The sequence below is a fragment of the Nipponia nippon genome, unplaced genomic scaffold (assembly GCF_047370975.1).
Source record: "Nipponia nippon isolate SJK-2023a ecotype South Korea unplaced genomic scaffold, ASM4737097v1 scaffold_9, whole genome shotgun sequence".
Taxonomy (NCBI): domain Eukaryota; kingdom Metazoa; phylum Chordata; class Aves; order Pelecaniformes; family Threskiornithidae; genus Nipponia; species Nipponia nippon.
This window is the reverse complement of record NW_028262413.1, coordinates 29,464,023-29,490,254: the sequence shown is the minus strand read 5'-3', so window position 1 is coordinate 29,490,254 and position 26,232 is coordinate 29,464,023. Positions and strand designations below refer to the sequence as shown.

Genomic DNA, 26,232 nt, shown 5'->3' with positions numbered 1-26,232 from the left:
TGTGTAAAACATGGTGGGTTTCATGGGTTTGTTTGTTTATTTTTTGCAAGACATGCATTTTGCTTGTTCCAGACTTTCTAAAGAGACATGATACTAATGTTGCTGTGTTTGCTTCCTTGAATTCTCTCTGGGGACATAAATTTTGCCAGCAAAGTTCAGGGAGAAAATATTATTTTATGAGTGCTGATTTTGGGAACGAACGGTCACTTTTGCATTTAAAAAGTCCAGTGAAACTGTGGATTTTGTACATTTTTGTTTACTTAAAAGCTTACAAAAATAATGACACAGCATAGGAATTCGTGTTTTCTCCTTTTACATACTTAGAGTCTGGGACAATTGTTCATCACAATACCCATTCCCTTGTGATCTACTATTTCCCCCCTGCATGTGTACCCATGAGCACACACTCTACCTGCTCCTGTCACAGTCTTTATGCCATTTCTTTTATGCCTAAAAAACAGGCTTTTGCAGACAGTCTTTACTGAGACAGTTTGTGATTTTACAGTCACAGACACGCTTTAGATTTCTTGCTAACTATAGAGCTTGTAAAGTCAAGGACCAAGACAACAGCATTTCTGCACCTCCTAATGCATCTGCGTTCAGAACATAAGAATCAAACAGCGTCAGCTTCCCAAAACTTTCAATCTAGGCTAGGAAAAAAACTCTCTGACACCTGAGTTGACAGCACTGAGAAATTAAGCCATTTACATAATTTCACATGGGAGTCTGTGGCTGATCTTTGACTTGGAACTAAATTTCACAGCTCAGATGTCCAGATTTCAGCCACATGACTTTGCCAAAATTCATGGTTTTTTAGTATATTACTGAAATGAAGAAGACTTGGATCATAAACAGCAGTACTTGCAACACACACAAGATAAGCTCAGAGACTGACACTTTTTTTTTTTTTTTAAAGAAATGAAGTTTGTTCCCTTTCAGAAATATTTTGGACAGCTGTACAACACTCTTGTCACAGATTCAATGTAGGCTGTCCTCAATTGTGGTAACAGCTCAAAAGTATAAACAATAGCAGCTGCAACCTGTCAGTTATAATATAATTAGGTACAACATCAAATCTGTCCATCATTAAAAAGTGAATTTATCCTAGCAATGAAGACAACCTATTATTCGCATTGCTACTATCATCTAGATTTGTCACTGAATAAGGACACAGAGACAATATTACTGGGTGGTTTTGGAGTCTATTTTCAGAAACATGCTTTAGAGGAGCACAAGTTCAGCTTATTTAATTGCTGTGCAGTTCAGAAGAAGATGTGGAACGGATGTGGGAAAGAGAGAAACTGGACAATCCAGAATAACAGGATAACTTCTTGCTCTTTTTTCAAAGTTTATTTTTAATACCGGTTCTGGAGAGTAATGCTCTGGGGCAGAATTTGACATGAGACAGTGACAGAAGTGCCGCCTGCCAGTTTTGAATGGCTCAATGCATAACAGTGGTGTAGCTACAGAGCATTAGAATAAAGAGAGCCTTTAAGCAACTGTTTGTACAGGTATGTGTTTATACGAATCTTTCTCTGATATTCCAGAAACACCACATCGCTGAGTAGCTGTTATGAAATGCTGAAAATATGTAAACAAAATACTGAGACGACAGTAGAGGTTACCTGACTCCAGTCAGGCTCTCTGAGGCCAGAGCAGGGAGAAGTCAAGAAGCTGACTCTCTCTGTCATTTGAGAAGAGCAAACCGTTTCTTCACCAAATACCAAACATATGTTCCCTTTCTGCATGTTCAGTCTCTTTCTTTCTGCCCTGTCCATATTCATCTTAATTTCATTCATTAAAGAATTCTAAAAAAAGAGGATTTTTATTTTTTTTTTTTTTGATAGTTGTTAAAACTGGAAATTCCCATAAAATAGATGATACATTAGAACGTGTTGACAGATACACTTTGCACTGAAATATGTTTTCAAGCAGTTCTTTGAAAAGTTAGCGAACCTGGCAAAGGACAGTGCTCCGGCATTCTGCCAGTCAAGAGGCAACACTCAATTCCCTGGATGAGCCATGGAACAGATTTGCAAGGGATTTTAGGCAGCAACCTCCCACTGACTTTAATGGTAATTAGGTTCCTACACACTTGATGGAAAATAACGCCTGAGTCTTTCTGTACTTAATTTCCCAAAGTCTGTAAAATGCAGGCAATGCTACTGGAAAAATGAAATAAAATTATAAGGGGTAAGCATACAGCTAGACCTACAAATTAATTTCATGTCTCTAGACATCATTAGAATTGCAATTATTATCATTCATATTTTTATCCACTAGGTGTTCCTGTACAAGAATACATGACCAAAAAGGAAACTAAAATAAAACCTAACAGCATCTCAACCAGTCTTTTAACTGCCTAGATTCACATGCAGACTACCGCAAATGCAAGATAGTTTAACCCTTCTTTTCACAGAGCACCTGCAAACTCGGTTGGGGATCTGAACATTTAGTTGGGACTCCTTTTGTTTGGGAGGTGTTTGCTTGAGGCTGGAGTTTGCAATGAGAAGCCACTCAGCTCAGCAATGCCAGCAGTACATGGCCAGGCTGTTGGAACAGTGCAATCACAGCCTATGGCACAGAGCAAAACAGCAATACTTTTTCCATACATTTTTTTTTACTTGAATGGTGCCATAGATACATCTATTATTCTTTTTTGATGTTGGTTTTGACCTACAGCAGGTGCAGGGAGGTGAAAGTTTCCTCTTTTCATTTGAGAAGAACAGAAAACAGCAATCTAAAGTACACCAAGCTACAGCAGTATGAACATGGCAATACTGAGAGCAACACATTTGGTATTGCTGCACCAGATGGAAAAATTCATTAAACTAGAGTGGACACACGCAAATGCTTTTAAGGGAAGTGGAGGTGACCTTCCATTCCCCTTGATCTTCTCCTCCCTCACGTTTTGGTTATTATGTTTTAACAAGGTTACACCGAGCTCTTGCTAGCCTACTTCAGCTCTTGCTCAGATGTGCACTTCTCTCAAGATTGAAGCTGAGCTAAAGAAACTATGGTTGGTATGCCCACCAGCTGGTTTTAACAGCATAATTACATTACAGACAACATAAGGGCCTTGAAGGAAACTTCTCACACCAGAAGCCTCAGAGCCATACAATGTAGAGGAAGACAATAAAACTCAAGCCTGATCGCAATTCAGAAATAGATTAGTTACTGGGAAGGTAAAAGACACACTGGAGAACTTTCACATTTTTGAGTGATCCTGTTTAAACTGCTTCCTCTCCACATACTGAGGAAAACAGAAACACCTAAGCGCTGGGCTCAGCTTGGTCAGAAATTGGGGCTGCCTCAGGCACGTCACTTCATCCGTCTACCTTACGGCAATCCCTTGAAAACAGCAGTCATATCCATGGGACAGAACTAGATAGTTCTGACTCGTCTTTACATCAAATTACGAACACACAATTCTGATTTAAGATTACTTTCTATAGAAGAATAGGGTAAATGTTTCAGTCTCACAGCATCCTTCCCCACTACCCAAAACATGCTCTATGTATCTAAAAGCAAGATTTGGAACACAACATACACAAGGCGCCATACCCTAAAAAACAACAGCCTACTAAAGGAAGGAGCTTACAGGAAAACTGAAAAAATGAGCTTTCACAATGTAAGATGTTCAGTTTGAATAAAACCAGGGATTTTATATTTGTCCTTTTTTCTTCACATTTAAGACATTCAGTTGTGGGAATGCAAGCCTAAAAGGGTTTATTTGCTATTACAAATCCTACCCCAAACAAAGACAAATGATGTAATTCACATATGTGGCTGCCTGTGCTTAGGAAGCCAAAACACAGCTTAGAGATCTAATTTTAGGTTTACTAGACTTTGCAAAGTTTGCCAGTCGTTGGCTCTCTTTCTCTAATTGGATGATAAATTATGTTTCGTCCCTTGACAGCAAGAAAAAAAAAAATGACACCCTATCCAGTGTCATATATTCTCTGAGCTCTGAGTAAATATGATATCTTTAACCCTGAAAATAATTTTATTTATGTTTACTGAGGTTACTTTACAGTCTATGTCATAAGCCAAGTCAGCTTCACCTTCTGTTAGCATGACATTGTCTTTTCTTCAGTGAATGAGCTTAAAGCATCCTTTGCTTTGATTTTGCATAATCTACAGTTAGAGGAGAGTAAAAATCCTAAAAATATATTATGAAATCATCATGTGTGCATTCTTAAGTTAATATACATAAACATAATCACAGATCAGAGTGTCTAGCTAACCTGAATACACGACTTCAAGAGGCTGCCTTTAGAGTTCAGACACGATGGTTTATTTAGTTTCAGCAAAGAAGGGTCATCTATTCTCTGTTACAACAATTGTTTTTACGTCAACAGTTTTGTTCATCATGCCTTTTTGCCACTATTAAATTCAGATTGGTTTTAACTAGCAAGCTCAAGCTTAGAAAGTCTGCATCTTATTACTTTTCCATCTTTTTCACTCCTATTTCTTTTTCTTGGAAAAACTACACTAATAATGTTATCCTTTCATGGTTCCATTTTTGTTAACTTTCAAAGCAAAGCCCTTGAGAATTCTTGCTCAATGCCTTTCTTAAAAAAACCTCAAACCCAAAAAAGCTGCTTTCCTTTCAAATTTAAGTAATCAGAGCAATTGCTCTACTGCACGTAATTTTATCAAGCTAAATAAATACTCTCCTCCCTCTTTCCTTACACTTCAGAGGTGACTTCTGCTAGTCATAATTGCACTGGCATGCTCTTCTCAGCAGAGAGGACAGGAGTCTGTTGGTAACTTCTACAATTCATTTGTATGCTCTCACCTTATTTATGAAACACAGCTCAACCAAAGGTCATGCAAGGTTCACAAAATACACACATAAAAGTACTTTCCTGAAAGTTTTTTTTGTAGGAAGTCTGTGGTCAGGGCCATAAAGAACTGGAAGCCTTCTGTAAATGGACTATAGGAATAATTTGTAGCATGTTTTCTTTTTTATAGACTTTTTTTTTTGTAGACTAAACCAGGATTTGGTACAGCAGAAATTTAATCTAAGCAGTAAATCAATAGTATGTCCGACAGCACAGTATTTACAAAGAAGCTAGAGTACGATAGCTGAAACAACAAAACAGAAATCCTAGCACGGCAAGGTCACTGAAGGGAAAGTATCTTGCTGTTTCCGTAAGACTTTACAGAATGAAACTAAAAAACCCCAAAACCTTAACCTGTTAAATACTCTGCTGACACCTCTTATAACTTCATAAAGAGCTTTCAAAATAAAATTGTCACAAACGTCACTGTACTTCCCATTTAAGTTGCAAATAACAAGTGAGTTTTCGTTTGTTTGTTTGTTTTTCCAAACAAAATGCAAACAAAGTGGCTACCTCTCCAAATGCAAACAAAGTGGCTACCTCTCCAAATGCAAACAAAGTGGCTACCTCTCCTAAAGCAACTACACAGAACCTGAAGTGTGGCAGATGCCAGATTATGACAGAATGATCTAAAACTTTTCTTAATAGAGCATTTAACAGGAATTTTGCTTGGCTACTAAAAAGTAGATAAATTATTCATGTGTGTGAAAGATACAGAAGTAAAACCAATTCAAAATATACTATGGCTCTATTTTGAACCTTTTACGCAAGATTATAATAGAAATATCACTAACTTACCACAGCTCTGTGATATAGACTGGAAGAAAGGTTTTATAACATGAGAAACAACTAACATGACTTCATTTCAGGCTCACTAAGTGTTTGGGCAGTGTCAGGGTGACTTCTAACCAAACCAGTTAATGTTACAGAGGGAAGTATGTCAATACCACTACTCTAATAATATGCTATTTTTTAAACCTAATGAGATGCGTTATTGTATATAGAAAGAGCAAAAAAGAAAAAATCAGCTGCCACTTTTAAACACACCGGCATTTTCACTCACAACTCAAGATTTTGCTGATTGTATAGTACTGTAGAATACAGTGACTTTACAGGGTAAGTTTCAATATTCACAACAGGGAAGTGCTGAGCACCTTTGGACGTATGCTGTGTCTGATAATGTCACTGTCTGGCACCTTTCATCCACATCTCTTTACAGCTCATGCAAAGGTAACCAACACATCCTGGCCCACAGACGATCTCTGTGTCCACTGCCAGGGGAGAGTCAGAACAGTAGAGGAATATGGACTCAAACAGAAGGATCAAGTTTACTGGAATAAGTAGAGAGAAAATAAACCATCTGAAATTCAAAGCAAGATTTAATAAATCTTATGTTTCTGAACAATGCTATGAATTGTTACAGGCTATAAATGAAGTAACACGTTATCTGCATTACAGCCAATTAATGCCTTAAACATCATTTTGGGTCATTAGCCCTGAGTCACAAGAAACCGTGCCACCTACTGAATCATCACCAGCATCTCCTGAAGCTGTTAAATGGTTTTGGAAACTTCCCAATCATGCAGCAACAAGCAATGTGGCCCTTAGCAGCTCCTGAGGTTGGAGGAGCAGAGTCTGCAGTGATACAGCACAAGCCCAGCAATTCTGGCAAGTTCCTGATAGCCTGGCAAGCATTTTATGTCATCTGAAGCTCAAGAATAAAATGGACATGATAAAAATTTTTCCCCACTTATCACACTTAGCTTTTAGGTTGAATATCAGCTCTCAGAGTGGTAATGAACAGAGTCCAGAGACCTAAGGAAGGTCAAGGCTGACTCATGCTCAGCAGGAATAGCTGATTTGATAAGCTGTTCCTCCTGCTACGTGGATCAACACCAGTGCATACGTAATATGCATGCAGAAGGTTAGCTCACTTTGTGTTTCAAGGTCCAAATCCAGCTAGATATGGACTGAATGTAATATACCTGGGAACAGACAAATTGTAAGAAGGTAGCAGTATTATGGTTAAATGGTTAAATGATTTTTCTCCTTCCCCACGTATAAAACAGATGGAAATCATGCTGGCATTTTAATCAAGAATTTAGGAAATTATCTGTAAGGCCAAAACCACAAAGGGTTGCTGAAACTCCCCCTTTTACTGCTCGTTGTGGATTCTTCTGGTCTGCCAAAATACGAGGTGGAAGTTATCTCCTCATTTTATTTAATCTTTACTATTTATTTACTATATTGAAGTAAACAATCTCCTCCAGCAGCAGGACAGCACAGAAGCTACATTATTTGTTCCCTCTGCTCTTCCTGGACAGGAAGCAGACAGATCAATGGAAATTCTCTCTTTGTGAGGATTATAGATCCACAAAACTCGGATACTGAGGTTAACTACTCTTGCACAGAAGCTGTAGATTCTGTAGTAAGTAAAGATTACAAGTCCTGGCTTTAGGATACACAGTCACCCATTTATGGTGTAACTGAATCTGCATTATGGGCTGCCCAAAACAGGCCAGTGACTCCAACACAAACATGCTGGCACTAGACAGAACAAGTCTAGCTATTTCAGTGATTTTATATGTCTCTCCTCACCAAAGCATCACTGCGCGTCATGTTCAGCTATTACAACAGGTTTTCACTCCAGTTCAAAACCGTTGATGTAGACTTTTAACAATGATTAATAGATGTCAGCTGAGCTAAATTAAGCTTAACCATCAGACAAGTACCTGCAAGCCCTGTTCTGCATAAGATGCTAGTAATTTGTACAATGCTTTATCATTGTTAGTCCAGTGGTGAGCTGCACTATGTTTATTTTATTTGTATTTCTACTCATAAGTAACGTTTTTCATTTCAAAAGCATGGAATGAATACCATACAGAGTCTATTTTCTCAGCTGTTCAAATTTCCATCTGTTTTATACTGCAGTGCAAAGTGGAAAAAATAGTTTTATTTTTACAGAAATGGCAAAGCAAACACTGAGATTAGGCTTAATATTCAGTGGTTAAAGACATTACTGAATTTGAGCTTTCTGAGCACTACCCATTGGGGTTGCTCAGCTCTAATTATACTTTCAAAGCCAGATACAAACTGGGGAGATACACTGAGATCACTTCCATCATCAAGATGGATGCTGGTAATAAGAAATTCACTTGAAAAAAAATGCATGACTGTTACTAAGTAAGGCTAAGGTTAGTTCTATATAACCAAGGCCAGTTCTTCTCAGTTACTGTAGGTAGAGCAGCTTTATTATTAGAAAAACAAACAAACAACAAAAACTCCCACTATTTTCTCTGCACTTTCTGCAACAAATCAAAGATTTTGGAAACACTTCAAAGAACACTAAAAACTAGCAGGAAAATCTGTTTGAAAAGGAAAAAGCTAAGATCACTCACTCTGCTAGAAGGAAGAAAAAATTCAAAAGATAGTGACTGTATCAGACAGCCGATTGCAATCACTGTGATGGTGAACAAGTACCAGATGCCAAAACTGTTTCAACAAAAGATTCAATATACATCAAAACACATGGCATAGAAGATTTCTGTAACAAGAAATAGTAGTAGAGGTGCTGGTTAGTGCTCAATAATTAAACTTACATTTTGCATCAAAAGCAAAGACTTGCTTTGTGTGTGTGTTATAGGAAAAAATAATCCAAGGTTATTCTTCCAAATTCAAAGAACTAATTCAAATTATGAATTAATCTAAGAACAGAGTTAAGGTTCATGTCTGAGAAAGCCCAGTATTGAACAATTTCCATAGATAGAAAAAACATTCCTGGTATGAAGATACAGTGCAATGTGTGTCAAGGGTAAATTTCCTAGCTGCAATCACAGCCCTCTGTTTACCAGGGAGTCCACGTAGCTGGATGACATGACTTTTTATCATAGATTTCCAAGTTCCCTACAAAGAATACCTCTGTTATCTCAGCTTTTTGTTTTCATTATGTAAATAAATATTTACTGGTTACAGTGTCAGAACAGCGATTATGTGCCAGGCCCCAAGGTCCCATTAGCACTGGTAAAATGTTGCATTTGCTGTCCTTTTAAGCTTCACCCAGAAAAAAAGGTTTCACCTGTCTCAGTGAGCAGAGCTAATCCTCCACACACAAGGCAGGGAGGAGGCAGGAACTTGTAGCTGGAGAGGGGGGACTACAGGAGGCATGATAGGCCATCGATGAAAGATTTAATTTGGCTTTAATCATGAAACCATTACAAAAAAAAAAAAAAACAAACACACACAAGAAACGTGAGGAAACAACTACGTAGGGATATTTTAGCACATACAGCAGAAAATTCTTCAAAGTGAAATACAGACCATCCTAACATGCAGAGAAATGTCACAGCCTTGCTATAAAATTAATTTGCACAGTCTAAGTCCAATCCACTCATATTTAGCTCACCTTTTGCATTCACCAGGCATTAACTTGGGCTTCTAGGAACTCTTTAGGCATAGGACCGCACAGAAAACAGCCATCTCAATACACTAGTTTCCACAACTTCAGCTTGTCTTTCTTGTCAGAAGAAAAGCTCTTACAATTTTAAAGACATGCCCAGCTGCCTTCCTCAGAGGCCACCATGCTGTATCAGCAACAAACTGTCTTTCCCAACAGAGAGGATTTCAAACTAGCAAGTGAACAAAATGCTTTTCCTGTTTCTCATGCATACTGAAAGACTTAGTTTTTGTTTCCTGTGAGGATCAGTTCATCAGACTATGCATCTTGTATCCGTATAAGATCTCCTACCTCTGCAGAAAACATAGCAAAGCCAGGCAAAAGCTGAAGAAAGTCAAGGTTAGAGATGAGCATAGCTCATAGACAGGCAAAAAACTGGAATGGCAGGTGGTAAGGCTGGCACACATTGTGGAGGAAGGCAGAGCCCCTTCCCTACAGTGAAAGCACTATAATGAAGGAAAGAGGGAGACTTCCTTACCCAGAAACATCACTCCAAGGTTTGTCTCTGTTAAGCATGATCTAAGTCCTTGCATGTTGCAGAGAGCTGAGCTGCAGTGAGCAGGACACTCTCAGGACACTGCAGTGCCAGCCTCGCACCAGCCGGCAGGAACACCCTTTCTCAAGGGGCACTGTCATTAAACGCTTCCGGACAAGCTCCGTGACACTTCCTACCCTCAAGCCCAGCCTTGACATGTAACAGTGAGACTGCCCAGAAGGCACAAATGTCAACAGCTCTCTAAGGCCTGGCTGGCAACACATTTGGGTAATAGATTAATGACTCTATGGTACAACCTTTTATGAATTACACTGCACATCTCTGAAATTCTAGCACTCTCTGTGCACCTACCCCCACCATCAGTGTTTGCTAGTACAACTGGAAAAGGCTCCTCAGGTTTGTACAAGAACTCCTTTTGTCCAGCTAGACAGAACTACCCATCCAAATCACAAGGCCTGAGACATTTTGTTAAAAGGCTCTCCAGTGAGCTTTATTGCTGCAGCTTTCCTGGGAACTACACCACTAGGCTCAGTAGGCCAGTTCCTCCTTCTCTCAGCATGCTTTGGCCCCAATTTAAGAGCTTCCATTCTTGGTTGTCTCTCGCTGCCACCTCCCTTGCAACAAGAACCAGCGGTAATTTGACCTGCTGCATATTCCCAAGACGTCAAGTTAGCCTTCACTCCCTCACATTTTGCAAGAAGCATTTCCATTGCTTTGGCATGCCGTTAGAGTGATCTGCTACAAACATTCCTGCAAACAGCTTAAGCCAGGATCCTCCTCGAAACAGGCAAAACTGTTAATAGGTTCCTTACAGAGTTTATCAAAAACAATTGTAAAGGATGTAGTTTGCCATTACTTGAATAAAAGCGACATTTAGCAATATAAACTCATATTTGAGGAGGGATTTCGAAAACATTCGACAGAAAATAATTTTTTAAAGTATCCATTTTTGATCAACACAGAAAGAAACTTAACCTGCCAGAAAGTCTGATGGCCTTCAAAGAGTGATAGCATTAAATGCCTGGGAAGACTGTATAAAGTCCTCCCAAATCACACAATCTACTACCCTTGGGGGAAGGGGAAAGAGAAGAGAATCTTCTAATACCTCCACAGACACTGATTACTTTATACCGCATTGCTTTCTAGCTCTTCTAGACTTCCAGACTAACTATTGTAACTGAGGACTTTTTACATAAATATCCCTATAACATATTCATCTTCAGTTACGTTTTCTAAACTCTCCCTTTCTCGTCATAAATTTCAAAAAATAAAAAAATTAATGTTTCAATATTCTATCAATAAGCTGTATTATAGATCTTAAAAGGGTTCTTTTTTATTCTAAAACGTTGAAATTTACTAAATTTACTCTAGAGGCTCTTCCTCTTTTCAGGCTCCCTTTCAGCTACTGCTAGAGAACCTCAGTTCCCACAGACTTCACACTTGCAAACTGACTGATGTTGTCTTGCACGAAGTAACTTTAAATATACATATATGATAATAAAGTATTGTACTCATTCAGCATAGGCCATGCTAAGCTTCCCAAGTGTAGCTGCTAGAACAAACAAGCCCATCAGCAACTTCTTTTCTTTAACGCCACATGCCTGACTTCTTCCCTGCATGTACCCTTGAAAAACAGAGGTGTAAACCTAAGATTAATATTTGAAAGATTGAGGGAATGTTGGAGCTAGGCAGCTAGTTACAGCACACAGCTGCAGCTATGGAAAACCTGCTCCCTCTTTCTGCAAAGAGTTCTCTCTCACACCATTGCCTTGGCACAGGAGACAACTGCATTTTCACCATCCTTTGAGTTGCTTCTAGCTCAGCAGTAATTCTGAGAACGACCTGGTTGAGAAGTCCACAAATGTATCGTTTGCAGGCTTTTATACAGCTGGATCTGAAGAGCCTTGCTGCAGCTACCTTCAATGCTGCACAGTGACAGGAAGGGTCTAACTTAAATCACCAGACCAGATATATCTAAGCCTTGCAAAGGAGCATTTGCAGTATACAATAGCAGCCTCCTTTCCTAAGTGCTGTGCAAAGACTTTCAGCTAAACAGGTGCTGCCTCTGAGCGTGAGATCCTGTATTTTAACTTCGGACTGAGTCCAAGCTAAAACAAGCATTAGGCCTGTATTAATGACTACTTTCGTTCCCAAGAAATCACAAACTCAGGATGACACAAACAGGACAGACTCTTCACAGCTGTTATTTGAAAACCTTTGTTTTGTAAGTGACTTCTGTTGCCAGAATGATAATAAATGAATCCTTTTACCTGCCTGGACCTGTCAGCAACTAACAGCTTGTTGCAAACATACTGAACTAATAAAAGGCATCTACAGGTTCTAAGGGCATCAGTCAGCACTGGAAAAGATTCTTGCATTTCAGTCACCACGACCTGTGTAGTGTGTTATTTTTCTTCTAACAAAGCAAGATAGCATTTGTCACCGGCCCTCAGTAGTTACTGCTCAGAAATATAGAGGCATGATAACCCAGTGATACTCCACATATAACACACAGTTGAAACAAGGTCTGCAGAGCTCCTCACAAAATGTGAAAGTGAAAATACACTGACAAAGACAGCGCGACATTATATTTATGGGCATGTGTAAAGTATACAGCTTGAATGCATTCAGAGTAAGGGAGCTAATTCCAATCTTGCTGCCCATTTCTCACAATTTACAATTACAGGGCTTTCCTTGAAAAATCATAACAAGCAGCAGAGGTCTGCTTGTTACAATTTGCCTATTTTCTTCAGGTCTTTCAGGAACATTTTTGCCTACAGACCTCAGTACCAAGTGGGCTTGGGTTTCTCATCTACAAGTAGTATGACATGTAAAATGCTGGGAACTAGAACATGGTTTTGTAGTGGAGTTTAATACCCCTTTGTCACGTGAGGATGGCACCTGCTCATGTATACACCGACTCCCTTCTTCTGGCTTATCTAGGAAAGATCTTTCTTGCAGAGAATATATCCATTAAAAAAGGCCACAATTTCAGATTCCATGCCTGAGTGTAGTCTCCTCTAAACCCAGCCCATCACCCGACACTACTAGCTCCATGGCATAACCCTGGGACCAGCTGTGCTTCTATGACATGCAGCCAGGAAAGGAGGAAGGCTGCTGTGACCATGCAAGCCTTTACCAGTCTGAGGCCTCTCAGGCAGATTCAAACAGCAAGGGTAGCCTTTACCAGGTTGTTTCAACTACGCTTCTCCATTCAGAAGGCCTAATAACTATCAGCTTGAAGGGAAGAGTGAGGTTCATCATCTCAAAAGACACTGGATTTCCAAATCCAATTCAAGAACCAAAGTAAAAATATGCTACCCAGTTTCCAGTTTCTCATTTTAGCAGTTTGACTGTCACAGCACACACTAGGGTCTTGAAAAAAAGCACACCTTGTACACCCTGCATACATACACTGAATTCCTTTACTGCTCACTGTTGTCAGATTTTCACTTTCAGGCTGATGTTCTCAGGACCAGTCAGTACTCAAAAGTAAGCAGTTACAGAAAATTTAATAGTTGAGGCCTTCCAGAGAGGGAAGGGAATGGAAAAACAAACAAACAAACAAACAAACAAAAACACAAAAAAACCCACCCAAACCCAAAAAAACATCTCCCCTTAAAAGAAATCTTCTCAACAACTCTACAGACGAAATAGCTGGGAGTGGAAAAAAAATAAGATTTGGCAGGGAAACAGCTTCAACTGAAGTGTTTTAATGTAACTAAATTATCAGCCCTTGAAAAAGGGTAATTGCACATACACAGTCATTTATCAAAACCAACTGCCAGATGTTGGGAAAAAAGCCAACATGTGTATAGCCCTAATTTAGCTATTTGCATATTAAAAAGAAAATCACTGGAGGGTTGGACACTGAATGGAAACCAGCTATCCTCACCAGAGCACTGTATGTTGCTAAGTGACTGGGGGAGCCCTGTGTCATCCAGCTCACAAACCCAACAGAGTGTTTAAGCAGGTGCTTATGGTTACGCGTGGTAATAGTCCATTAACTCCACCTATAATTAATACCTCCAGATAAGCCTTTATAGATTAAAAGCTATATACAGGTATTAACCAGTCCAGCTGAAATTTTGACAGGTAAATCTTTTCAGGAATACATACACAATGTTTTACAGGCAGATATGAACGTGTTCTGTCAGTACTCAGAGCCAGCTGAAAACAACAGTGCTGTGCAGCACTGTTCAAAACAAGCCAAATTAAAGCGCTGCGTCTGTGACGACAGCACCATGGGTTCCTGTTTCCTAGCTCGTTCAGAGAACAGACAGGTGAACTCAGTCTAAAGCACAGACACAGATAACACCTATCTACAAAAGACAATGTAAACATACCTTTTGTTGTCCCAGTTGCAAGAAAAGAATCATGAGAAATAGTTAGCACACTTAAAAAAAAAATATCCAAAGTGCAGTTTTTGCATAAGGATGTGTTTCTATTGTTGTATATTGTAATTGATTTAGGCTATCATGCACAGTCATTGTCTTAAGATGTGGCAAATATCCCCATGTGTCAGCTTTTAAAATAGTGTGGTATCATCAGTACAAACTTACCTTCCTAGCTCTTCCCCAATTTCATAAACATCCTCCACCTTCTGTTGCTTGAACAAAGCCATATTTGGACTTTTCATTGATGCACAAAGATGATGCAACTAGAATATTGAGAAAGAATGACATTCGTTACGATCTTCCAACAGGCAAAGACTCACTAAAACACATTTCTGGTATAGTCAGTTTGAATCCATTGCAGATCATTCATGGCTAAAGTTACCATTGATCTATCAAAATAATTAATTTAGCAGTCTCAGCCAAATAGCGAGGGTCCAAATCTGGAAAGAGGTGAGCGCCTATAAGTGAAGAGGGTTCTTGCCCCACACTGAAGTACTTGAGCACATACTTAACCAAAAGCACAGAACACACCTGAAAACATAAATGTGACGGAAGTAAAGCAACTGATTAATAACTTGACAAACTTACGGACAATAAAGCATCCACACTACACTAAAGAGAGCAAGCATGAGAATCAGCATTACAGGCTTCTTCATTAAAGTGTCAGCAGGCAGACCACGAACCAAGGAGACCACAAGGCAGAGCTTCCTTTTTCTCACGTCAGGCAGTGTTTCTGAAGAACACAGGCAGGAGAGCAAATGGAAATCTGAACTACCGTTGCAAAAAGGCATTGTGATTCTGTCTACAGAGCTTTCGGTGCAACATCTTTCATCACACACGAGGTGTTTCAAAGGACAAAAACATGAGCAGCATTTGTTGCATGCATTACTCTGCGTAACTGTGAAATCTGTTTCCTGAACAGAGTCTTTTAAGTTGATAAGCTCTGTGAGGCCTGGAAAGACAAGCCTCACATTGGTGCATTTGAGGATCTGGAAGTGCGTTATGCTGTACTGCTTTTGGAAGAGAAGATCAGAGATCACATTATTTCTTGGGATACACGCACAGAGCAACGTACATTATGTTAACAGAATAGATTTTAACACCATAACCAGCTGACCAGTTTACGACATGTTTGGTGTTTCCTGTGTAGATAAACACTAGCATTATCCTCAATGGCCCAAACAACATCCACTATTTAGATCAGAACATGTAAAGTAGCTGCAAGGCTTCTAGCATCACCATAAAATCTAACTACGTTGAGCCATATAGTTAATCTCACACATCTGTAGGCTTCAGCACCATATCTGTACTCCTCAATGTAATTTATATTTCCTTATGAATCCCAGATGCTGCTTGCATCAGATGCAGTGGGGACTTCCAGGTTCTATATTTCTATACAGCTCCTGCATGTTTTTAAATAGCAGTCTTTGACATCTGACTGTGGCACACTGCGAAGCATATTTCACAAGCAAACAAAGCTATATTTTGATCCTTTAGAAATAAGCTCAATTCAATGGTGCAAGACGAGCCAGCTATTTTGATAAATCAGCAGACTTCTTATAAAATAGGACAAAGTACCAAAGAGCAATTGCAGCGTTTCTGCCAAGTTGAAATGCACATATTTTTTAAGATTTTTCTCTAACAAAAGCACATACCATAAGCAGCAAATACATTGTCAAAATCTAACAACTTGTCAAAAACGCACTGAGCCTTTGTCATGCACTCACCTCAAAAAAGACTGGCTGCTTTGTTTTCCCCCTCCCTTTTTATAAATCATTGGCTTCTAACACATGGGAGGCATGTTGAGCATCAATTTAATTCCTTTCCAAATATGCTCCTTTTATTGCTTCAAAGGAACAGAAATAGTTTCATAGCTCTTCCACATATATATTTTTTGGCTGATGTTAGCAAAACCTACACGTTAGGACAAAAATTATTTGACTGCTTTATCTCAAGCAGAAAGGCTACTGCATCAACGCTTACACTGATATTATCTGGGAATAACATTCACTCTTTCAAAAAACAGTAACAGTAAGTAAAGGGGTATCAAGAAAATCAGACGTCCCTCTATCAGGTGCTCAGCGCCAGTTATACAACACACAAGCTGAGAAGGGGTACCTACTTCCATCCTCTAGTGACACAGTTTTCTGTAATTCCATGACAGCTCTCATCATATACTTAACATCTCTGAGCAGTGCATCCTTTTGGATTGCCATTTCCAAAGCACAAACAGATCCAGGGGGACTTTGTGACCATTCATGTCCCTTCACTCCTTTGCCTTTCACAATGTACTCATTAGGTGGAGAGCTTCTCATGGCCCACACCCAGCCTACAGCCTGCTCCCCTCTACGCTCATCTTTGCTCCAAGATGGGGGAGAAGATACAGGGCACTTGCAAGCCCCACTCCCTCTCCCCAAGGGACCCACAGCTTCACTCTTATCAGATGACGGGAAATATTTCAGCTATACATCAAAACTTTTTTTTGAAGAGCATATACCCGCACACCTCATGGGACAGCATGTATATTGGGATGTGACATGACTGACATGCATCTGTCACATTACCAAAACACATTCATTTCTGTCACACTTCAGAACTTGTTACCATTTCCACTACATGACAGACACTTATAGGCACCTCATGGAGGAGAGGGAGGTGCAAGGTGTCCCTAGCAATAGCTTTCATGCCCTCAGTAGCAGCCTTGCTGGAGGTCTCCACTGCAGATGTGATGGCTCTCTTAAAAGCTCTGTGGGACCTACTGCATTTTCATTAACAAATCTGTTCAAATCCCAGTTTCAAAACTCTGTAATGGAGACAAGCCTCCCATGCCTTCCTGTATAACTGTGCTCTAGCGATGATCTCTCTTATCCAGCTACCTCAGGGCAAATGACAGAAACCACACAGGCTGTGACACTAAAGAATAAAATAACCATAGCACTATTAAAGAATACTGTAGAAATCAACACTTGCATTGGTGAGTCTCGACTAGATGCGTTACGATGTGGGGTTTTTTTTCACTTTCCATCCCCATACTTTCTCAGACATTTTCTGGCTGATCCTTACTTTGCCTATATTTTCAGAGTTTTTCAAAATGAAGCCAGGTGAACTGTTCTGCTACTTCGATCGTTAATTCCCTTCTCAAAGCCACCTTCATGCCTGGGACAAAAATGTCTCTTTTTCCTCTCAATGAAAATAAACAACTCAAATTCTGCTTTGTAAGCAAATTATTGTATTCCTCAAGCAGCCTTTCATAACCTCAGAGAAAGCTCACTGACCAATATTGCTCAGGGCTTGAAACTACAGTCAATAAATGCTTTAGCAGCATTTACAAGAATGAGGACATCTCTGAGCTATTGCCTCCATACTAAGTTTATATAATGTTGCTTGCAATTGTTCAGAGCAGGATTTTCTGAAGTGTTCATGCAAAACCTAGTTCAACAACCACAGACTTCAGAAAAAACAAACAAAGGACAAAGCCAAGCCTTGCTGAAAACCCCGAACTTTTTGCTCATCCTGAACTGCAAGATTAAGTTCTGAGGGCATGCAAAAGTCAAGTACAGGAAAATGCCCACATATTAAGAGACACTGCTGAGACTTTCCCAAAGACTGTAAATCCCTCAAGCTGACTACTCCCTTCATCAGAATCCAAGGTACGTGGCTATAAATAACATTAATGCAAACACACCTGAAAGAAAACCATTGTTATAAGAGAAAGAGAGTTTGCCATTCAGAAGAGCAAGTTAAAAGCATTGCTTTGAGAATGAGGAACCCACCCAAGTTGCCTCTGGGAACATAGCCACTTTATGTTTGACTGACAAGTTTACTCATTTCCCAGCATCCTCTGAGGAACATACCTACTTCTGCAGATGCATAGAATCCATGCAATATTACTTCAAAAATAACCAGAAAATTCTCATCCTTTTTGTTGATCTTTTAACTTATACCCTTGTTCTGCAAAGGTCAAACCAGCAAGCTTACTCTCAACACCAAGGAACCATTCAAGCATCCAAGTCAGACTTAGAGCCTTGTTTTTGAAGACTGAACACAAAACTGTTCCAAAGTGTTCAGACCCTCCAGTCTCTGATGTGCTGGTGTTTCCCATGTCTATCACTTCACGTTATCTTATACTGTCTTCCACTCTCATTACTTCTGCAGATCTCTCTCACTGGCTTTCACCCAGCAGTCATAGTTAGCAGATGCCCAAAACTGATCATACACTTAATGATCCAAGACAATGGTCATTAGCAAACACACAGCATAAAGGGGCTAAGATAATAAAAGATAACCTTCACGCACTTAAAATTCATCTGAAATAAAAATGCCATTCACAAGCATAAACATAAACCTCCCCAGATATTACATACCGATCTGAGGAAACTAAGGTGACTTCATGTTCAAAGATTTAAACTACAATGTTTTTGTTGGGCTCCATTTGCAAGTACAGAGCATAAGTATATCAAAGGAGGAATGAGAGCCTTAATTTTTTTCTCTCGTCAGATGGTGATTTCCTTACACTGGTCAGTGAAAGTAGACTGAATTAGAGACGGTCACTCATCTTTGACTCACTCAGACAAAGGAGTTGTACACTCCTCATGACCTGAGGAAATAGCAACAGTCAAATTCATTTTCTGATACACGATTTACGCTAACACTTCTGGGGCATGTGCCTAAACAGTGTCACAATACAATGAGTCAGGACCATTCCAATTACTTAGGGTCTGCACCAGAATTCATTAAACCCAGAAGGTGGGGAAATCTGCTGCAGTGATTTTGGGACCAGACCAGAGCTTTAAGAGCTCCAAGGCAAGCTCTGCAGAGGAGATAGCCTTCTGTGTTCTTTCACAGAACATGCCATGTCTATTCCTCAGCCACCCCATGTTGGGGCCAGCTCTTCTACATCAGCCTCTTTACTCTAGGATTCCTAGCAGTGAGCATTTTAATACGAAGGCCAGCTTCTACTCAGCATTCATATTACTTACATGTTTTCATAATGATACTCCATAGTATAGTATAGTATAGTATATTTATAGTATATGATACTTCACCTTTTACTCCTGTATCCAGCTCCCCTTTACACATCCCAAATATCGCAAGGCGGCAAAGTATTGTTAATCCTGTGCAAATGATTTTCCTACAGACATGTAACAAAGCTGTAGCAAAACCAGAAACAGAATACAGGCCTCCAAGATTCCAGTTTCAGGCACTAGAAACATGTCCTGCCTAATCTCTTTATGTATCTAAATTGTCATACCATAAAATCATATCTCATTTACCCTAAGAAATCACAGTCTCCCATTGTGATCTAAGGCATACATTTAAACAGATATATTTTATGTCAGTACGAGCCCTGGATATAGATATTCTTATTCCAGTACAGAAGTGCCTTTCTAGTGCATCTTGTGCTGTATGTAAAGGAGATTAATCTAAAGAAATCTGCTCCTCTGAAGAGGGTGACAGAAGCCACCTTAAGAGAAGCAGAAGAAAATAAGTTATAGTTCTCTTTTTCAAAGAAAGTCTTCCCTGTGTAGGTAAGTTATTAGCCTGTCATCACCAAATTATTTGACAATCAATGACTAGTCTACACATGTCAAATCCCACCACTGAACAAGAGCGGGATTATAGAAAAAAAGAGGTAAGAACAAAACTGTTGGATCATCTGGCTTGTCACCAGCCTTGCATTTTTCTTCCTTAGGGTACCTTCTACCCTAAGGAATTTAGGTTTCAGTTTCAAGTGACTGAGGTAACAGATGAACAGTTTTACTTTCTCAAGTACACCTGACATGAGCTGAATCACTAAATCCTTTGCCAAACTCAGAAGCAACCCCTGTGGCATGTTTTTATATTACAAAACAATAGTTATATACTAAAGCAAGCCCCCAAACACACATAGGAACAGATCAAAGTAACAACTTATAAGTTTTTTTTTTTTAATACTGAAAAATGACCAAAGCAATTTAGAATCAAAACTTGACTGTTTTAAATTAGTAATTTGAAAAAAAGAAACCCCCCAAAAAACAAACTGACCAAACAAATTCAAGTGATACTGTCTTCCAGTTTTGGTGCCTTATGCCAAAACTAAACAGATTTTTATAAGCATTTAAAGTGTTTCCGTCTTTCACCATTCTCATCCCTTTTCCTTCTCTTCTTTTTTGTCCTAGAAAAGACTAAACAATTCCAACAGCAAACACCGAGTAATTTTTACCCTCTGCTTTCAAATACATGTAATAAAAGCACAGTTAAAAGTTATATTAATTTCAGCAAACCTTTATTTTCACCTAAATATTTTCCTGCCACAAAACAACAGTAGCCTAAAAATTTTGCTGTCAGAAAACTGAGGCAGCTATTATTACCTCTGTGCCTATAAAGGACACAAAACACAGCCAACATCCGAGCGCTTCAGTCCCATTATAGAACCACTGCTCCTGCCACTAACTCTCAAGGGATCCCTTTCTGACCTCCCAAGTTTACTCTGCAGTAATTACATGGGTGGTGAATAACCAAAGACTGCATTCCCAAGCCTCCACTTCAAGCACACGTACCAAATGCGTTAGCTCTGCAGCTAATTACAGCTCCCCAGCAGACAGCTAACTGCGAGGGCTGCCGCTGTAACTGATCCCAAAGCCCTCGCATGCTTGAGTGACGAGCTTGGTGTGAAAGCCTCGACAGACAGGGCACAGGGGGAAGCCCGCAATGCCAGGCATGCTGGCGTGGCATTGCAGAGCCCCGCTCCCCGTCCCTCAGGCGCCTTCAAGGATTATTACTGCAGATAAGACACATCACTGCCCCCAAGCCAAGTGAGATCTAGCCCGTGCGATCTACGCACGAGATAAAGGACGTAGGAGAGTCTCAAACCTACGAACGTTTCAGAACAGCCACCTCTAGAGAGGGTCAGAGTTGAGCTTTCTCCCCACACGTTAAGCAGATGAGCATGCCAATTTTGGTCCTTTTGCAGCTGGTGACTGATCAGCCACAGCAGGAGCAATTCCACACGTTTCCACCCTCTCATTCCCATCTTCGTTCTTGACTGCCCTCTGAAGGGATGCAGGCCAGGACAAACCAGCCCCCGCCATGCTGCAGCACCCCAGGACCCCCGGCTCACTGCCCACAGAAGCAGGTGTTAAGAAACCTACCAGATCCTAAATGAACCTGTTTGAGGGAAAAGGCAGGAAGGAACTTACGGATAAACGTGACGGAGTCACACAGCACTTGCTGAATGACACCAGTAAGCTGAGGTGTGAACCCAGGGCCAACTGTCCCTGATGGCTTTAGACAGCAACAACGCCAGACCAAGCGGCGGGTAACACCGAGCGGCGTCCTTCTGAAGCACTGCGTTCCCCAGCCCTTGTGGGACCTGCTCAGGGATAAAGGACACCTGCTCGCTAAGGAGATGATCCCGGGAGCTGCCTCTTCCCCCGGCTGACAGCTGCAGGACAGCTGGCACATATAGTCTGAGGTGGAAACACCATTAAACACGCTGTGCGGAAGGGATGACCGAGCGCAAGCCACCACCCCAGCACCTCTGACAGACCTGCGCCACGGCCACCGGACTGACCTGCGGGGAGGGACCCCACCGCCCGGCTGCTGACCCCGGGACTCGTCCGCAGCGCTGAGGAAGGACCGGCGGCGAGGGGCGGCCCTGCGGGAACCCCCGAGCCTGCCCCAGCCAGACGGGCTGCACAGCTGCGATGCTTCAGCCTCTGGACTCCGACGCCGGCGGGAACACTATGAAAGCGGCTCAGAAGCCGGCGGGCGGCACAGGGGGAGAGAGGGACGAAGAGAGAAACGGCGAGAGGGGGTCGACGCCGAGCAGAGGAGGAGAGGGGAGCCCCCGGCCCCGCGGAGGGCTCCGGGCGCCGCCGGCTGAGGGGGGCAGCGCCCACTTACCGCCGGACGCGGCCCGTTCTCCCTCCGGCGCTGCCTCGGCGCGCAGGGCCCCCGCCGGGCCGCCCCCACCGCGTGTGCCGGGAGGAGGCTGAGGGGGCCGGCCGGCCGCCCGCCCGCCCCTGGGCGGGAGGGGCGGGCCGCCGGGCGCCGCGCCCCCTCGCGGACCCCTGAGGGGGGCGGGTGCCGCCCGTCAGCCGCGGGCGCCAGCGGCGGGGCGGCCGCTTCCGACGCTCGGGGAGGGGGCCCGGCCAGGCGCGGCTCCGGCGGAGCCCGCGGGGCAGCTGGGGCAGGTGCGGCGGGGGACGCGGCCGCACGGTGGGGCCAGCGGCCCCTGCTCTGGGAAGAAAACACGAAATAAACCCGTTTCACGGCGCGGGTGCGCCCCGGCCCCCGCGGCGGGTCCCCAAGGCACAAACTCGGGCCTTAGACCCTGCAAAGGTGGCTGGGAAGCCGCGGGTCAGAGCCCGCCCTCCGGAGCGCCGCCTGCCCTGCGGGGAGGCAGGCCCTCCCCCGCCTCCCGGGAGGGACCGGACAGAAAACCGCGCTCCACCTCGCCCTCGAGTCCCAGGGTCAGCGCCCCCTCACCACACCCCGCCCCGCAGGCGCCAGCGGGCTCCGGCCTCGCACCTGAGTCACGGGGAGGCAGGGATGAGCGCCGGCTGCCGCCGCCGAGCACCCGCGAAACACGCGTGGCTCCCTCTCCAGCCAGACTGGAACACAAATTCACCTGGGCGTCGCCGCTGAACCTGCACAGGTCGCTCGCCAGGCATCGGCCCCTCCTTCTCCTTCTGGGTAGGAACTGGTCCAAAGTTTAGTAAAGAGCTCATATTGTGTAGGATTGCTGCTGAAAACCGGGACAACAACATGAACTCCGTATTTATTCCAGAAATCAAAAGGCCCGGCATCTCAAAAACAAACACTGTCTTCACTTGTTTATTCAGTTGTGCTTCATTTCATCAGTGGTCAAGCCGCGTTATGGTGCAATGGCAACAAAGTTTAATCAAAGACACACGGACAAATATAATGCTGCCTGACGTGGCTTCAACAACACTATTTTGATATGAGTGTGTTGCCTGTGGGCAGCCCACAGGGCAAATAACCCTGGCACTTGGCATCACCACAGAAGCGACAGCCCTGCATTCCCACATTTGAGACGTAGACACGTGCTTGGTCATTACAAAGCCTTCCAGACCATCACGGATCTCCCAGGCTGATTAGTATATATCTCAGAGGTACGACCTGATTTCTTCTGCTTTAGTAGATAAGAAAACAATACCAAGGAAATAAGGCTGAGGAGGTGAATTCATTAAAGAGGCACTTCATTTGCATAAGCCTCATTCTATATTCTATACAAGCCTCAACACAAGCCTGTATTGTTTATTCTGTGGTCTGAAACTCAACATTATCCAGTGAAATTTGTTGTTGTTTCCAGAAACCACTGCAACAGAAAGAATGGCACGGGTTTCCAGTCCTCACTGTGGATCTCAAAATGCATTAATATGCACTACCATAACAAACACTTCCAATACTGTTTTCCAAGTTGCCCTAGACCAAATGTTGGCTACCAGCAACGACATCCTTCATCTCTTTACTCTCCTGTCTTAAAGACATTCCCAAAAACCTGTAAAACTAGATTTTCCCCCTCTTTATTTGGCAAACTGTAACTGCAATAAATACTGTTTGGTCTCCTTAAATTTCTTCTGGGCAAGTTAATATCCAACTTTTATTAATGAGGAATGATGTGGTATTGTTCACACCTTCAAAATCAAATATAAATGCCAGGCTGCCTTCACTTTCAATTCTCTATCCGGTTAAGATAACGCAAAACTATGACAAATTATCATACCTAAATAGGCAGGCTGTTTCCATTGCAATAAGTTGCAAAGATAGATGAATTTAAAAATGATTTTATACTAGGCAAGTGCCTAAAAGTAGTGCTTTTTATTATTACAGTTGAAGAGAAACTTGGCTGCAGACTTGTTCCAAGTCAAGAGGACTGAACTGTGCCCCTGCTCACCTGCCCTGGCAGCAGTGTTCGCAGCCCAGGAGTGCCACCCAGCTCACCCAATTCAAAAAGGAAAGTGGTTGCATCTGATATTACACAGGGTGGAGGACAGGAAAAGGGAGCAATAGGAAAGGTTTCAAAGGGCAGTGGAAGAATTCAGAACCCTTTGAAAGGGAAACAGATATTTAATTCCTCGTCTTTAGTTCTACAATGTGATATGATCACGTCAAAGTCACAGCAATCCTCCTACAAAATTCTCAGACGAAAGGGCGCACAAGGAAGGCCACCTCTTTTGTTGGCTCCTAGCTGCAAGGAAGGGGACAAAACAGTATGGTTTGCCCTGAGGGGCCACAACTGCTTTTCAAATCAGGACAAGCTCTCCCTCCACCCTGAATAACGCCAATTTGAATTTAATATCTGCTTGCCTGCCCTGCAAGGTCTCCAAGAAGAGCAAGGCAAGATTGAATCTCATCCCTGCTGCCATGTCCATAGGGTTTGCAAGCCGAAATACAGGTTCTGCACAAGTAGGAAATTGCTCTCACATGGTTCTTTAGTTGTTCACCCTTAAAACACTAACTCAGACTTCTTTGTAGCATATTTGGCAATCAGGGCAAAAGCCTTTATGCGCATACAGGACAAGAATGGGAAGGAAAACTCAGGGCTGAGTAGCATTTGAAGCAGGCAGCACAAACAAACACTGCAGCATCTGCTAGCCATGCATTTACCAGTCTCCTTCAGGAAGTGAAAAAGAAGGAAGCCCATACCTTATGTTCCAAAGCGGGAGTCCCGGGCTTAAATACCAGAAAAATACCACCTGCATTTATAAAAACAGGTAAATAGCTTATTTCACAGTTTAATCACGAATCACCATGCCTGATGACATCACTGAGTCAGTTCATCAGCTCAAACCTGAAGTCTTAGAGGCAGCTCTATGCAAAAATGTAACTGTTTTGCACACACAAAAGGTACACCTCATTTGAAACACATGGGCGGGATGCAGTCACACAATGCTAGGAGTATCTTTTAATTAAGGCCAAAGTCATCTTAATTTCCCAGGTATATTCTAGTGTTGAATGTTTTAATTACTTTACTTCTCTTTATAACAACCCAGACTAATTTAGGGTAGAGAATAGTTTTTCTTTTTTTCTTATTTAATAACTATTTGGTTTTTTAATACCACATTCAGTATATAGTCCTGAGTTTTGCTTTCTAGTCTAATCCTCTGAAAAGCTAGCATTGTAGATGGGTAAAACTGTAGAGAAGTATGGCTTCTACAGCACAGTATCATGATGAAAATACCACTCTACTAACTTCCTTGTGATTGAACCTTTTACCTTCTTTCCCAGTGGGGAAACTTCCAAGGCAGAGCACACCCTTCCTTTGCATTATCTGAGTGCACGTGCTTCATGTATGAGAATTCTTAAAGCTTCAGCACTACATGGATTCTGCTTCCAGTGAGGTCAAGGAGCTGCAGATAAGGAAGCTATGTTTAGCACTGCTGAAAATCCCGCAGAATGAACACCTCATATAGTGTAATACCAGCAGGCTTCAGTGTGTTCTCTGCCTCTCTGAGGCACTCAGAACAGGGTGAGACTCTGCAGATATTTGGTCTCAGCTCAGAGTAGAGGAGCTGCGTTCATCCTTTCTAAGTTAATGCATTTCTTAGGAATAAGGTATTTAACAACATACCTCGGCTATATGCATCAGCCACACACATCCTTGTTGCAATTCTACTGAGAACAGATGTCTCAAGCTCAGTCTCAAGGAGGAAACAGGAGCCTCAGCTGTTCTTTAACAGGCCCCAGCAGCTGCTAGGGCAAGACAACCTACTCAAGCTAAATATGCCAAGTGTCCAAGTGAGGACATTGCTCCCTATGCCCCAGAATTTTCTGTTTTATTCTTTTGACTTAATTTTTCAGTATACAGCACAGGAGGTCCTTAGGCCATAGTCATGTTCTGCCTCAATTGCTGCTCTCTACCCTGTTTTGCAACCCCTTTGAACAGATTTCCAACTGTGCCAGTATCTGCTCTTAACAGCTTGCCATCCTGTAGCAGAACCAGAGGACAAAAACTGTGCACTATTCACCTCTTCTCAAAGATCTGCTTGGACATGCAATTAAAGCGGTCTCCCAACTCTTATTTTTCCTCCC

The 26,232-nt window shown here is 42.0% G+C and overlaps 1 protein-coding gene across 10 annotated transcripts in view; it reads right to left on the bottom strand.

Annotated features, from left to right (window-relative positions):
* DAPK2 (death associated protein kinase 2) overlaps positions 1-26,232 on the bottom strand; it is a 63,871-nt gene that overhangs the window by 33,173 nt on the left and 4,466 nt on the right. For 8 of the 10 annotated variants that reach the window (XR_015701219.1, XR_015701221.1, XR_015701220.1 and 5 more), the window contains exon 2: positions 14,359-14,456. Coding sequence is in view for 3 of the 10 variants with exons in the window: in XM_009469677.2 (XP_009467952.2) it covers positions 14,359-14,456 (98 nt within the window). In the remaining 7 variants the exon portion in view is untranslated. Of the gene's footprint in view, positions 1-9,778; positions 9,919-14,358; positions 14,457-21,745; positions 21,777-26,232 lie in introns of those variants that run through there. The other 2 variants (XR_015701224.1, XR_015701225.1) reach the window with 2 other exon arrangements.